Below are 13771 nucleotides of genomic sequence, written 5' to 3' on the forward strand. Positions count from 1 at the left end.
AGTAAACAAGTTGCCAAAATCTCTGTTCCATTAGGTTATCAAACTCAAAATCTGTGCTACAGATGCATCAGTCACTCAGCGGTAGAAAACAGCAAATATTAGCCTTTAGCTACTTGCCAATGATATATTGCTTAGTCTTTCACTCTTTGTTTTGTGGAACCATGCTCCATTGTCAACTCCGTCATGGCACTAGCACACCCCACACATACATATGCACAAAGGAGATGCAGGGGGGTGCCGGAGAGAGAGAGGTTACATGAACTTAAGCCTATTAGTGCATGTTTTGGATTCTACTTCAAAATTTGCAATCCTTATTTGGTTTCATTCTCACATTTGATCTACTCTTGGCAAGACTCTGCTGTAGTTTACGTGTGCCCAAGTCCAAACAGAATGCCAATGCTTTTCAAGCCAAGTGTTGGCTATCTTTTGATTGTCGTATTGGCCAAATAAACCCCTGTTACAGGAAAAGCTAATCAGGTGTGGCTGTGCAGATATGTTCATACAAAATGCTAGGATGGATCATTACAAGTATGTAAGTCCACGATCCAGGATTAGAGTAAGGTTTTTGTTTGGAGTTCTTTTTGTCTTTTGAAGGCCTCCCTACTAGGTGACATGGTGTGGCAATACAAGATTCGTGGTATTTTATTTCCTGCCCGGCTGCTAGACGGAGAGAGATGAGATTTCAAATCTGAAATAGACTTCAGTGACATTGCAAAGAATTGCTGATCGAGCATGGGTATTCGGAAGATTGCCTAAGCCTGAGACATCATGACTACATTCATTTCTTTCATATCTTGCATATGATTGGGACCTTGGGAAATGTTTCCAGCTTTGACAAAGCCCCTGGAATTCATGGCCATATTGGTTGCATTAGAGGTTTATATTTGAGGCAGGGGCTCAGTAAGATGTCAGCAGGAGTTGTTCACATGAAGTGGCTGCTCCATAGTTAGAGGTTATTCACTTGTCATTGATCACTCTTTGAGTCTTACAGTACAGGAGACTACGAGTCTTTGTGAGCTCCACCATCTTTCATTTTTCTGCCAGTAGGCATGTGGCTGTCCTTGGCTCTCCTTTTTTAGGATGGAACTGGCTTCTGCATGGTGGGCAGACTACCTTTTACAAATCTAATTATTCATTAATTTAACCTCCTTTACAAGTAAAGCACTTCCTTTGCGAAGCCTAACACACGACAGCCCTGACCAACCTGCCAAAACTGGATGCAGGTTTCAATGAAAGATCTGGAGACCATAATGGGCAAATCTTTGAACTAAAACCATTGACTTAGAGTTATCCACTTTGATGGCACAAGGGAAATTTTGCCATGCACTGTCAGCTCAAAAGTTGCAGGCCAATGGTGGAAGGATCAAGCTAAATAGGAAATAGAAGAAAAGAACGTTATTATCATATAGACAGTAATACAGCTGTTTTGATCAAAGGATCTGTATAGATTTCAGAGAACTGGACACTGGGTGAGCTCAAAAGTGGTCACCACTTTCAGACGCAGAGCGGTATTGGTCATCTCCCAGCACACCCTTAAGGCTCTTGGTGAGCCAGATTGCTGTCTCTCTAGGAGAGACCTCACCCTTGCCAAAAGGCCTAAGGACTACACTGAGCTCCTCAAGCCTGTGCTGCTGGAGAAGCTGTGCGCACAGCTCCAGCAAACCTTCCAATGCCTCGGCCCTCTGCTTGTAAGATGTCACATCCAATCCCTTCTCCTCTCCTGCCTCCTTGCGCACCTCTTGATACTGCTGTGGCATAGCACTGTTACCAGCCTTGGTGCTTGGTACTACAGTCACACCTGAGGGTACAGTCACCACATCAACCTCAGACCGTTGTGACAAGTCCATATCCATGCTGCTTCCCTGTGGTGCAAAATCACCATCCTGCTGTTCTGCTCCAAGACGGAATGTGCTGTGCCTTATCACATGGATCACATCATTGAAGACTGGCCTCACATGCACAGGTAATTTCTCGCTGATCTGTATGGTTCCCTTCTCTTGAGTCCTATCGTCAAGCTGTTCTATAATGCCATGATCTAAAGTCATGGTCATAGACTTGCAACTTGAAGCTACTAAGGATCTGCCTTTTCCAAGGTCCTGGCTACTTTGCACTTCATTTGTAGAGACAGATTCATCCTTCTTGGGCATGAGGAGTAAGCTATCTTTGTTGCCCAGCTTGCCTGTATCGACCAGCTTCTCTTTACATTGACAACCATCAGTTGATAATGGAAACTCAGCAATCAAGTCCATGCGTGGAGCATTAACTGACACATCAGGGGAGTCATCTGCAAAGCATGTGGACCGCATGGAATCTATTCTTTTGCTCTGCCCAAAGTTGTGCACCTCATCATAGCACCCATGATCCACAGTCAATGAGCTGAGATCTGATGCCTCTTCAGTGTTCAAGCTCTCCAGCTCTTCATCTACACGAGCCTCAATGTTTTCAGAAATAGCTGATCTAACAATTTGGGAATGAGAGTATGTATCGCGGTGTATTGTTTCCTCCAACCCCAAGGAATCAACAGCTTCATGAGGCAATGAGCTTCGTCGAGCACTGAATGGCCTAAGCTGAGTAGGGACCCAACTCTTTCGAGGCGCTTTCAAGGATGGCCTTTCCTCGCCAATCTGACGAGTGGGCACAGCTGAGTTAGGGCCTTCTGTCCGTTGTTTAATCCTTGGTGATGCTTCAATTAAAGGAGGCTGCAGTAAAACATACAAGGCTTAACTAACCAGTAACAGAAATTGTAAAATGAATAGTGATTTGAGCTTTTTCCAACAAAATTCTCTTTACATGGATGAATGTGGGGACAAAGGCACATGCAGGAACTCAGAGGAGCTTTTCTGTATGTGTATGTGCATGTGCTTAGTTTTCTGAGTCCATAAACCACATGCCAGGCTGCCTTCTTGTAAGCATATGCTTGTAATGTAAAATTACTGCAGCATATACAAACTTGATGGATAAACACAGGCACACATGTTTTGATACAGCATTACAGAAACACAAAACTAAGTTCCTTACCGAGTGTTTTGATGAATGTGATGTTGTTTGCAAACACTTAGCTGCTGTATTCTGAGGTTGTGATGATCGCTCATCTTTTTCAGCTTTTTCTCTTCCAAGCGCAGAAGCAACATTTGCAGGACTAGTGCGCTGAATAGGGAGTGACTCTTTTTTGGGTACTGCTGCATGGACACCATCTTTTTCTGTTCTTAATCTGGTGTTCCTAATCATCTTGGCATCTTCCTTGCCAGCATTTCCAGATTCAGAATCTTGCTGGTGCAGACCAACAGGGTGCTGCCTCCCATGTGCAACTTGACTTCCTGTTATTGCCTTAGCAGCCATATTGTGACACGCATGTGAACCAGCTAATAATCCTGCACCAGGCTGTCTAGATGGCTCATTCTCGAGACTCTCAAATGGCCATCCTTGCTCGTCAATATCGCCATAGTATGTAGAATCAACACGATGAAGTTGACTGGCCTCACTGTTGTATTGGCACGTCTTCTCATTCAGTCCTGCATCAGATGCCTCCCCATCACTGCTAAATGGAAAGCTTTTACGGCTCTCCTGGAAGTCGCGATGATCAAGAACTGATGCTTTCGCAAAGCGATTTGGAGAAGGACAAACACTGCTGAATGCCTGTTTGCATTGAGCAACGTAGGGCCGCAACTGAGGGTGTTTCAAGATTTCTGCTGCCTGCAATAATTGTTACATTGAAAACAAGATCAACAATGAAACGCTTCATAAAACAGCTAAACATCAGCATTACCAACAGATCGGGTAGCTTACAGAGGGCCTTTGCTCTGGGTTCTTTCTGAGCATGCTCTTAATTATCCCTTTCCTGAAAGGAGCAACCACATCAACACTGGCCGTTTAAGAGCAAGAAAACAAAACTCTCAAGCTTAGCTATTTACTGCCATTCCAGCTCTGAGCTTTCCTTTCCAAATGAATGACCTTCATGTCAATAAACTTCCTCTTGAGCAATTAAAGACAAATGTGCTTACAGGCCAGTTGAGTACAAACTGGGTAGAGCACCAATAGCTGATCTGTTTATTTTGTTGATAAGCCCAGCCATATCCTGAGGACAGAAGAATGAGACATCTGATTAGAATGATAACCAGCTTCGGTTGTGGTGTCCCTAAAGGCATGAGAAGATTGAAAGGTAGGACCCATATGTTTTTAATTTTTCTGACTTTCGCATCAATCATATGTCATGTGAAAGGAAGTAAAACAGTACAATGTATGCAAGCTTCACATATAATAAATCACTTGTCTTCCCCATACATGTAACTAAGGGCTTGAATTCAACAAAGGAACCTCATTATGAACACATAATGCAACTACAAACTTGGAAGCAAACAGTAAGGTAAGGCTTTCTAAAACCAGAAAAGTAGTCTTACAAATGCTTTGAATGCAGGCTTGTGGGCAGCCATCTCAAAGATACAGCAACCTGCAAATCAGCCAATAAGAGTAAATAACACATTGACTGCCACTTATTACAGTACATTACAAGGGCTTGATAAATAGATCAGAACTGTACCTAGTGACCATATGTCAGACTTGAAACCATAGGGTATGTCAGCGAGAAGTTCTGGACACATGTAGTTTGGAGTCCCAACCACCTTCATGGAGATAAATAACTATGCTTAGAAACTATGCACTGCCAAAAGGCAAACTCTCTCTCCCTCCTCCTTTTTCCCTTTCCCTTTTTGTCCCTCCATCAAAGCATGATGCTAATCATGGCATTTGAGCCTATCAACCACATGACTAAGCACGAATCCCTTGTGAGGCCCACACTCAATATCAGTGATCTCTTCATTAAATCCTGTTATGGTTGTGATCAAAGATTTTCTACTTCACGAAGAACTCTGGGAGTTTCACACCATAAGAAGCAAAAGAAAATATTCACTTTAGTCCTCAGTTTCAGGCAGCTGTGATTCAACAGCTAAGAATTTGTGCCAGTAGATTTCCATATTTGGTAACAGGAAGGGTAATAGACAGCTTGTGTTCTTGAGCTGTAAGTTCTACACTTTGCAAACCTTCTGGACAGACTAGCTTAAATTGGATGAGTTGTTTAGAACTGCCTAAACTCATTTTGGGGAAGGCTGCAAGTAATGAGTAGAGGCTGTGCAAGCTTTCTGTTTAACAACTTGTCAGAGGCAAATGACTTTATCTTAGGAAAGAAGCTCACTCAAACAAATTCAATGGGTTTACTTAATATGATTATGATGCACCAAACCAACATGCCTTGTTTCACATACTCGAGTGTTCAAAACAGTAACTGCTTAACCACTTAAAACAAACACTTACAGATGATGCCAAATCATCTTCATGCAGCATCTTTGCAAGTCCAAAGTCACCTGCAGGTCCACTATACTTGTCACCGATACATTTCTTTGGTTTTAAAACCAAGTCTTAAGTAGGGAAAAAATTGTGAACTGGACTCCATCTTTCAGAATAGCCTTACCCAAACGAATATCCTGCTCTCTTGTGAGAAAGATGTTTGAGCACTGCACAAACAAAAGGCATCATAATAAGCAGCTCAAATCATACTTCTACAAGCTAGCAAAACTTTTAGGATTAGTAGCTGTACATTCTATTAACCTACATTGATCTCACAGAATTTAACCTACATTGATCTCACAGAATTTAAAGACTGTAAACATGAATGTCTCAAATATAGGATCACACCTATATGTGTACATGTGTGTTAAGGCATCACAATAAGCAGCTCAACTCATGCCTCCACATCCCTACAAAACTTTTGAGTTAGCAGTACACTAGTAATCTAAATTGATCTCACAGAATATGAAGATTAAAAGACGAATGTCTGAAATATAGAACAGTGTTCGAACCTTCATCATCATCAACATTTTCTTCTTCTCTCACACACACTCTCTCTATATTCTTGCTTTCATATTGTGCACTTGCAACCGATTGGCACGTTTAAGATCAAGTAACCAGCTGTGGAGTCAGATTTGTGACTGCTAGTGCCTGATGCAGATGCATGAGAGCAATGTTGTATTATTCTATTATGGGAGAAAGAAGTGAAGGAACAACGAAAGAGGGGGGAAGGTTGCAGATCAATCTATGTTCACATCTATGTGAAACTGGTAATTGGGAAAAAGCATTCTAGCTCCACATGTTCTTTGATTTCCACTATGATTAGATATAATGATATTCTGCTCAATTGAAGTTCTACTGCCCGCTGGTCTACTAAAGGCCAGTTTCATCCGTTACATTGTCAAGATGCATCAACTTTCTCAAGAGATAGCTTGAGTTGTTTGGGTGCACACTACACAGATTCATCACCTAGGGCCGATGAAGAGAAAGTAGATTACCAAGATTCGCTTCAAGAGTCTTCTACTGATACAAAGAAAGATTGGAAAAGAAAAAGAGCAATCGAAAGTTAGAGATAAAGTTGATTGTCACTATTGATGAAGTTTCTAAACTTGCACCAATAGATGCTAAGTGGAAGGAAGGGTGAAACCAACCTTTGGAAACAATCCAAAGGTTACTGAACATAAAATAACTTGAATCTATGAAAGAAATCAGCAAATAAACAAAAGATTCACTGAACTGAAGAGCTAGAATGTTCTTACATAGTGAACAATACAAAATAGGCCCCAAAGGTTGGTGCCTCTTATTCAAAGCGTGCACAAATCACAAGTGACTTGCTGTCACAAACCAAAACTCTCTCAATACTAGTGCTTCCCATGTGCCTTGCTTTCAAATCAGCCACAACTTGTCTCCAACATGGTGTCCTAAATTGCTCTCAACAAACTTGACCAAACATGCGACAAATCTATCCATTCACACACAAAAATGTAATGCATATTGATACATACTATCCTCAACCAATTGACTTGGAGGTGCAAACCGAGTCCCAAGCTGTTGCATACTGCGAACAATGTGTAATACATGCAAAACTCAGTTCCAAACTCATCAAGTTTGCTTTATGAAGCCTCAACATTGTTCCCACATCAACCCCCGTGCTTTGCCTTGACCTTTGCATATCCAATTCACTATCAAAATGAATGATTCAGAACTACATTTTAGACTTACATTGCTGCCACATCAAACCAGCATTCAATTCATCCTTGAAAACAAATGGCAATTGCTCTAATCCCTACTATATGCATTCCATTAGGTCTTGCCGTGTATTTCCCAAATTTTGTGTGCATTTTCTATGATAATAGAAGAGCTATAATCTCAGTTTTATATGCTTCAAAGTATAATTTCAACGGTTTTTTGTGTCACAATTGATCCACGTGTGCACAATTCATGAAACATGTTTCAACAACCTCCATGAAATGCAACACATGTTTCATTGATGAAACATTTCAATATACAACATTTCACCTATCCATTTAACTCCAAGGGAAAAAAGTGATTTCTACTAAACAATGGTGTCACTTTGCCACTTCGTGGAGCAATTCACTTCCGGCCTACCCAAGGATGAAATGTTCTATGCCAAAATGCAGCATTTCAGGGGTGAACCATGTCAAGGGTGAAACGTTTTGCGGTCACCTTCAATGTTGGCCTCCAACCAACTGTAGAGTGATAAAAAATGCAAACAAATACTTCATTTTGATCTAATTTCCAAGAGCACTTGCCTTGATGACTATCATGCATGGTTTGCATGCAATTCAACACTATTCCTCTTACAAATAGAGGGATTTCTCGTGATGAAACTGTGAAAACATCACTTATTGTTCCCATGCACAACACCTTGGTCCTCTAGAAAATAGCAAGCAACAGAGACCCAATCCTGATGACCAACACAGATGGCCTAAAACGACAACCAACAAAGAGCAACCATGTGCATCTCCACATCCAAAACAACACCACCACCCATGTTTTTAGGAGTGCAAACATGACTCCACAAGACCCTAGAAATATCAGCATGCAAGGAATCCCTTTTCCAAAGCATAAAGCGTATAGCCCAAGTAATCTCTTGCAAACTCTCTTGGACCAAGGCAAAACAGGCAAATAATAAGCAAGCATGGGGAGCATAATTGTCTCACATGGGAAGGCCATGCCTAAGATTTCCGATAAAGGAATTTGGATTCCACCTTGTCAAAGATCCATCGCAACAATTGTTTAGGCATAATATTGACACCCAAAGGATAGCCCAAATATCTTACATAATACGCACCCCCAAAGCTTGACCAAAAATGTCCCAAATGTCCAATGCCTTACGGAGGTTATCCTTATAAGCTTTCGATATCATAAAGGTATCATCTACCAATGCTTGCACAACAAAATGCTGATTCAAGGAAAGGGATAAACCAACCGGTTGCCCATTATCAGCCAAATGTGACAACACCATGAGAATAGGATGAGTAGCAAGGGCTCAAAGGGCAGCCCCATTTTCTGCTGCGTTTTGAATCTGGGACAGCTGCAGTAGTAGCCAGATGGCATTCTTTACCAGCTTGGCAACTAGGCAGCAATTTGCAGGTCCTGACATCATTAACCAAGCCCTGAATTCTGTGTTTCCTGCAGGCCTTACTCTGTTTTGGGAACATGTGGCAGGTTTCAGCCTATCTCAAGCTGCGTTTTCAGACCAAACCCCCAGAGGAACCTATGTTTGCAGTCCATCCTGCCTTCTTGCAATCATGTCTCTTCTCTCACCTTGGATACTCCCCATCTACCTTGCTGACAAAGGACCCTACATAGGAGGAGAACACCTAGCGTAACATTTCTTTTCTTGTTTTCTTGCAAGTATTCTCAAAGGACATCTAACGCCAATGTGTATGATTGGGGGGGTCATGTGGCTTTGGACCTTTCAAACCAACCACCATCCTATCATTCTCTCTTAGACTCTCATTCTCGAGATCCACTTTAATATTTGAAAATCTATCAAAGCAAGTGTGTTGAGCTAAGAAATGCATCCTGTGCTGGTCAGCCTCTTAAAAAGCCCCAAAACATACTTATTTAATGAAAATCACAAAATCCGTGCATAGTTCAAGAGAGTTTTTGTGAAACCCTAATTTGGGAGTGCCCATTCACATCTATAAATAGACAATCTATCAAAAGTGGAGCAGTCAATGGAAGCGTAAACATATGTTGTAATAAACTGCTGAACACAAGACAAAAGAGAAAGGAAAAGAAAGAAAGAACACAATACAGATGAGAACTCACATGTCTGCTTGGGAAATGGAATCCATATATCAGACATGAGACTGTCGCATACAACAATGAGTCACTGGCTGCGTGGGCACCAGCACTAGCTCCTCTCCCCAGCAGAAGATCCATAAGTGTGTGACTAACCGACTAAGGAGGAAGAGCCTGAATAAATAGGACAAAAATATGTCCTCAAAATGATCAGGTCAGCCAGCATTTAATGCTGGTCGGCAAGCAATAAATGCCCAATATGACCATAAAATGACACAAATAAAAATGTCTAAATATCCCAAATAATGTGCCCAGCCTCTGCATACACAGACTCACACATGAGTTGATATATCTACTAACATCCTCTCTCAAATCATGGGTGATCTGATACAATACAATGGTACAATGAGAATGAATCATAAATCATACAACATAGAACCACCAAGTAGAACCATGGATACCCAAGCAATGGGTAATCAAGCCACCATCAAGGTGCCTCGAAGAGAACCCGATGTCGATGTCGATCGTACTAGCTCCTAAAAATAGAGAAGTTCATAGCATATCTCTGTGTTTGTCCCAATGTCTCTCAGTAGCATACATGACCATCCTGTCAAAAATACCTCTGGAACATATGTGACCATGGATTCCCCGCCTTTGGCTAGATCGCCAAAGTGTCCCCTCATGTGAGCTCCAGACAAAAGCCAGCCCCTCTCTGTCAAATCACCAACCCATCATGAACCTGGATGTCAATCCTAGCTCCAGGATTTGAACCTGCCAAACTTCGATCGATGCGTCAGGGACGTCTCTCTCTAGATCCTATGCATCTATACAGAAATATAGATGAGGCACGGCTGCCCCATCTCACCACCCTCTCACACTCCCTCTCTAGCACTGGAGAGTTGTGAGGGATGACCTCATCACCACCACTAGAAAGCAACTGAGGAAGGGGGCCATCAATCTCTTCCCACAATCTGAAGAAGTCGATCCTTTCCACGCCTTGGACTTCTCCTTGGCTGGAGGATTGGAATCTGAGTTTGAGGCAGATGATGACTTGTCGAAAGAGTGCACATCCCGCTTCATCTTCTTCTCCTTCTTCTTCCTAGAAGCTGCTAACTCTTTGCAGTCCTTCCATAAATGACCTTTCTTCCCATAGTGGTAACACTGGGTCTTCAACTTCTTCTTCACACCCCTCTCTAAAGCTATAAGAGCCTCACTTATGAAAGCAGCCCCTGTAACCACAATGATGCCTCATGCTCAAGCAACATCGAGGTCATGTGTAAAACTAGAGTTGATGATGTCTATGTCCTTAAAGCAGTCACCACTCCATCGAACACCGAAGGGAGTTTGGAGAGTACGAGTCCAATAAGATGAGCCTTTGGAAGGCCAAATTGCATTTGCTGAAGCCGGTCCTAGATTTGGGTCACATGAAGTAGAAGAGACTAGATAGTCTCTTTGGCCTCGAACAAAATTTGGTGGAGTTGTCCGTAAAGAGTAACTACCCTCATGGTGAAAGGTGCTACGTACAACAACTACAACTTCATCCATACTTCAAAGGATGTCCTAGAAGAGGTAACCACCGGTAGGACTTCTTTGGAAATACACCAAAGCAAGGCCGAGTAAGCACGGGCATTGTCTGAATCTCATGTAAGCGCCGCTTCCTCATGGTTGTCTTCATCAAAATCAGCTAGAACTGAAGAAGGCCATTGAGGACATTCAATAGCTCCACAGACCACGTTCCATAACCGCTTCTGTATAAACCAAGCCTTCATCACAGCACTCCATGCAAGATAATCAGATCCATGTAACTTACCATCAGTGAATGTGCACAGAGGAGCCATCTGTAGAGGATTTAGAAGAGAAGGAGAGAAAAGAAGGTATTTGGAGAGGGAACACAGCCAAACCACAAGCACAAACTGCAGAAAATGAGAGTTCACATGCAGAATTCACCAAAATCTGACCAAAACAAGAAGAAAACTGCTGCGAAAAGTCAGAAAAAAAACAATTAGAAACTGCCTAAAACAGCAAAAGCGGCCTGAAAATGCAGTCGCCCACCAAGAGGATATGCAGAAACACCAAAATGCAGGCTGGAACTGACATGCATGCAGTAGAGGGGTTGACACAAGCTATACAGATGTTGACGTCAGCAAAAAACGCAGGTAAAACAGGTCACTTGGTTGGGGCAGCAGTTGCTTGATCAACAATGGTCAAAATAGTCCTAAAATTAGTAGAGAAAATACAGCAGGAGCATAGATCCTGAAATCTAATACCAAGTCAAAAGTGAAGCAATCAATGGAAGTGTAAACATATGTTGTAATAAACTGTTGAACACAAGACAAAAGAGAAAAGAAAAGAAAGAGAGAACACAATACAGATGAGAACTCATATGTATGCTCAAGAAAAAGAATCCATATATAAGGCATGAGACTGTAGCATACAACAGTGAGTCATTAGGTGCATGGGCACCGGTACTGGCTCCTCTCCCCAGCAGAAGATCCACAAATGATGATGAGTGACTTACTGAGGAGGAAGAGCCTGAATAAATAGGACAAAAATATATCCTCAAAATGATCAGGACGGCCAACATTTAATGCTGGTCGGCCAGCAATAAATACGCAAATTAACCATAAAATGAGACAAATAAAAATGCCAAAATATCCTAAATAATGTGCCCAACCTCTACATGCACAAACTCACACATGAGTTGACATATCTGCTAGCACAATCTGCCCACATTCAATCTTCATCCCTCCTATGAAGGTTTTTCGCATTCACATAAGATCTTCACTATCAACCTTCCTCCATGTGGCTGTCAAGCCTTTGTGACTACTACCACCACTCTGTTTGTTGCTCCAGCCCTTGAAAACTACCCTTCTAGCTACCGCTTGCCACATGGCACTTCTTCCATTGTTGAGTTTGGCCCCAGACAGCCATCACCATATTAGAAGTTATTCATCCCTTGGACTAGCATTTCTCATATTACCATTGGTGCAATCAGTTCTCTCAGAGGTACTCTCAAAGCCATTATTCATTATTCCTGTTAGTCAACAGATATTTTTAGGAGAGACAATGTACAGCAGTTTGTCAAGTAGGCAGCGGTACCACGTGGCAGCTAGAGGACTGACCACTGATTATTTTATTCGTTTATGTTGTAGTCGGTAGTTTTTTTATCAAGTTGGCCAGTTTTTGTTGGCCGACTACATTATTTTGTTACATTCTCTTCTCTTATTTAGCCCACTTGGCAGCCTGCTCCACACACTTGGTTTCCACGTGCTAGTGGAAGGGAAATATTCGGCTCGAGGAGATACATCTACAGCCCTCTTCATTTCAGCATTCATTGACTGCAGATTTCTGCATTCTTCTCTCTCTCCCTTTCTCTCGTGTTCATTTTCTTTCAATCTTGTCCATACGCTTCCACATTCACTACACTCTGACATGGTACTAGAGCAACGTAGAAGGGCTAATTGATTATGGGAAGACCTGATCGGGAGAATTCTTCGCAACAAAAGTTTGAGTTTTCAGCCTTTAGAAGCTAAGGTGAATAGGTTATGCGTGGAGAAGGAGCAAAGTTGCTGTTTTTTGCAAGTCTTTGCTGTTTATGAAAGAGGAAAGGCTGCGTTTTCAGCCTTTTGCTGCAGATTTTGAGTTTTCATCGCCTCCAACAAGTGAAACTCTTTGAGGATGAGCAAAGGAAGCCCTAGCAAGCACCAGCATTGTGCCCGAAGTCAGAGGGGGTGCCCTTGTTTTTGTGTAGGCCATTCTATTTACAATGTCAACCAAAATTGACATGGAGTTTCACGCTATTATGGACCGTGATGTCCCCATGTTGCCGACTCTTCCTATAGATCAAAAGCTTGATGGGGAGAATTACTGCATCTTGCGTGGAATGATGCTTGCCATCTTGGAGTCTTAAGATTTGGCAGAGCTTGTGACAGAGGCTATAGACCATCCTACAACTCGTGATTCCTCCAAGCTTTCTTCAAATGAGAAAGCTGAGTTGATGAGGATACAGGCGCATAGGGACAAATTGAATGCTCGCATCCGTTCTTTCCTCTTTCTCTCCTACACTTCAACCGTCATTGCTTACATCGAGCACTTGACTATGGCTGACATATGACTGGAGCTTTATTAGATGTACAATCGAATGACCACGATGAAGTGGGTGTCCCTGGAGGTTCAAATGAGGATTTTGAGTCCTAACAAGTCGTCTTTCCTTCTTCCACTACTTCATCTGGACTATTTGGCAGCCATCGTCAGTATCCTCATGCATCTCCACTGATGTCACCAAGCATCCTATTGCTTCTGGTGATCTACCTTTTGGTCTTCTACACCCTCCGACACTCCAATTGGTGGTTACAACACTCGGGTTCCGTCTTCAATGGACGTCACACTCCGACACTCACCACTGAGAATTTTGTACCCTCTTACATTCATTTACTACATCGATTCATTCACTTCAAAGTTCTCCTTCTCTCTCTATTTGTGTTTGTGTTTTTGCATTTTTGAGTTTTGAGTTTTATGTTTTGTGTTTAGGGTCTGAGTTTTGCACATCACTGTCTATGTATTTGTGTTTTTGTCATGGTCGTACACTCTATGTTTCCTCAATGCAAACCCTAGCGATTTCTTCACAAAGTGTACCTCAATAAGATGAGCATTCGAG

The 13771-nt window shown here is 42.1% G+C and overlaps 1 protein-coding gene across 4 annotated transcripts in view; it reads right to left on the reverse strand.

The window, feature by feature from the left end:
• Positions 1–1380: 1380 nt before the first annotated feature.
• LOC148016359 (serine/threonine-protein kinase Nek2-like) overlaps positions 1381–13771 on the reverse strand; it is a 32531-nt gene continuing 20140 nt past the window's right edge. For 3 of the 4 annotated variants that reach the window (XM_087664514.1, XM_087664516.1, XM_087664515.1), the window contains 8 exons: positions 5465–5507; positions 5308–5357; positions 4538–4619; positions 4398–4447; positions 4002–4075; positions 3787–3838; positions 3019–3693; positions 1381–2699 (listed from right to left, as the gene is read on the reverse strand). In XM_087664514.1, the coding sequence (XP_087520640.1) occupies positions 1476–2699; positions 3019–3693; positions 3787–3838; positions 4002–4075; positions 4398–4447; positions 4538–4619; positions 5308–5357; positions 5465–5507 (2250 nt within the window). In that variant the 3' untranslated portion in view covers positions 1381–1475. Of the gene's footprint in view, positions 2700–3018; positions 3694–3786; positions 3839–4001; positions 4076–4397; positions 4448–4537; positions 4620–5307; positions 5358–5464; positions 5508–5688; positions 5734–13771 lie in introns of those variants that run through there. The other variant, XM_087664517.1, reaches the window with a different exon arrangement.

The sequence above is a fragment of the Lygodium microphyllum genome, chromosome 23 (genome assembly GCF_053477565.2).
Source record: "Lygodium microphyllum isolate KBCC chromosome 23, Lygodium_microphyllum_v1.1.10, whole genome shotgun sequence".
NCBI lineage: Eukaryota > Viridiplantae > Streptophyta > Polypodiopsida > Schizaeales > Lygodiaceae > Lygodium > Lygodium microphyllum.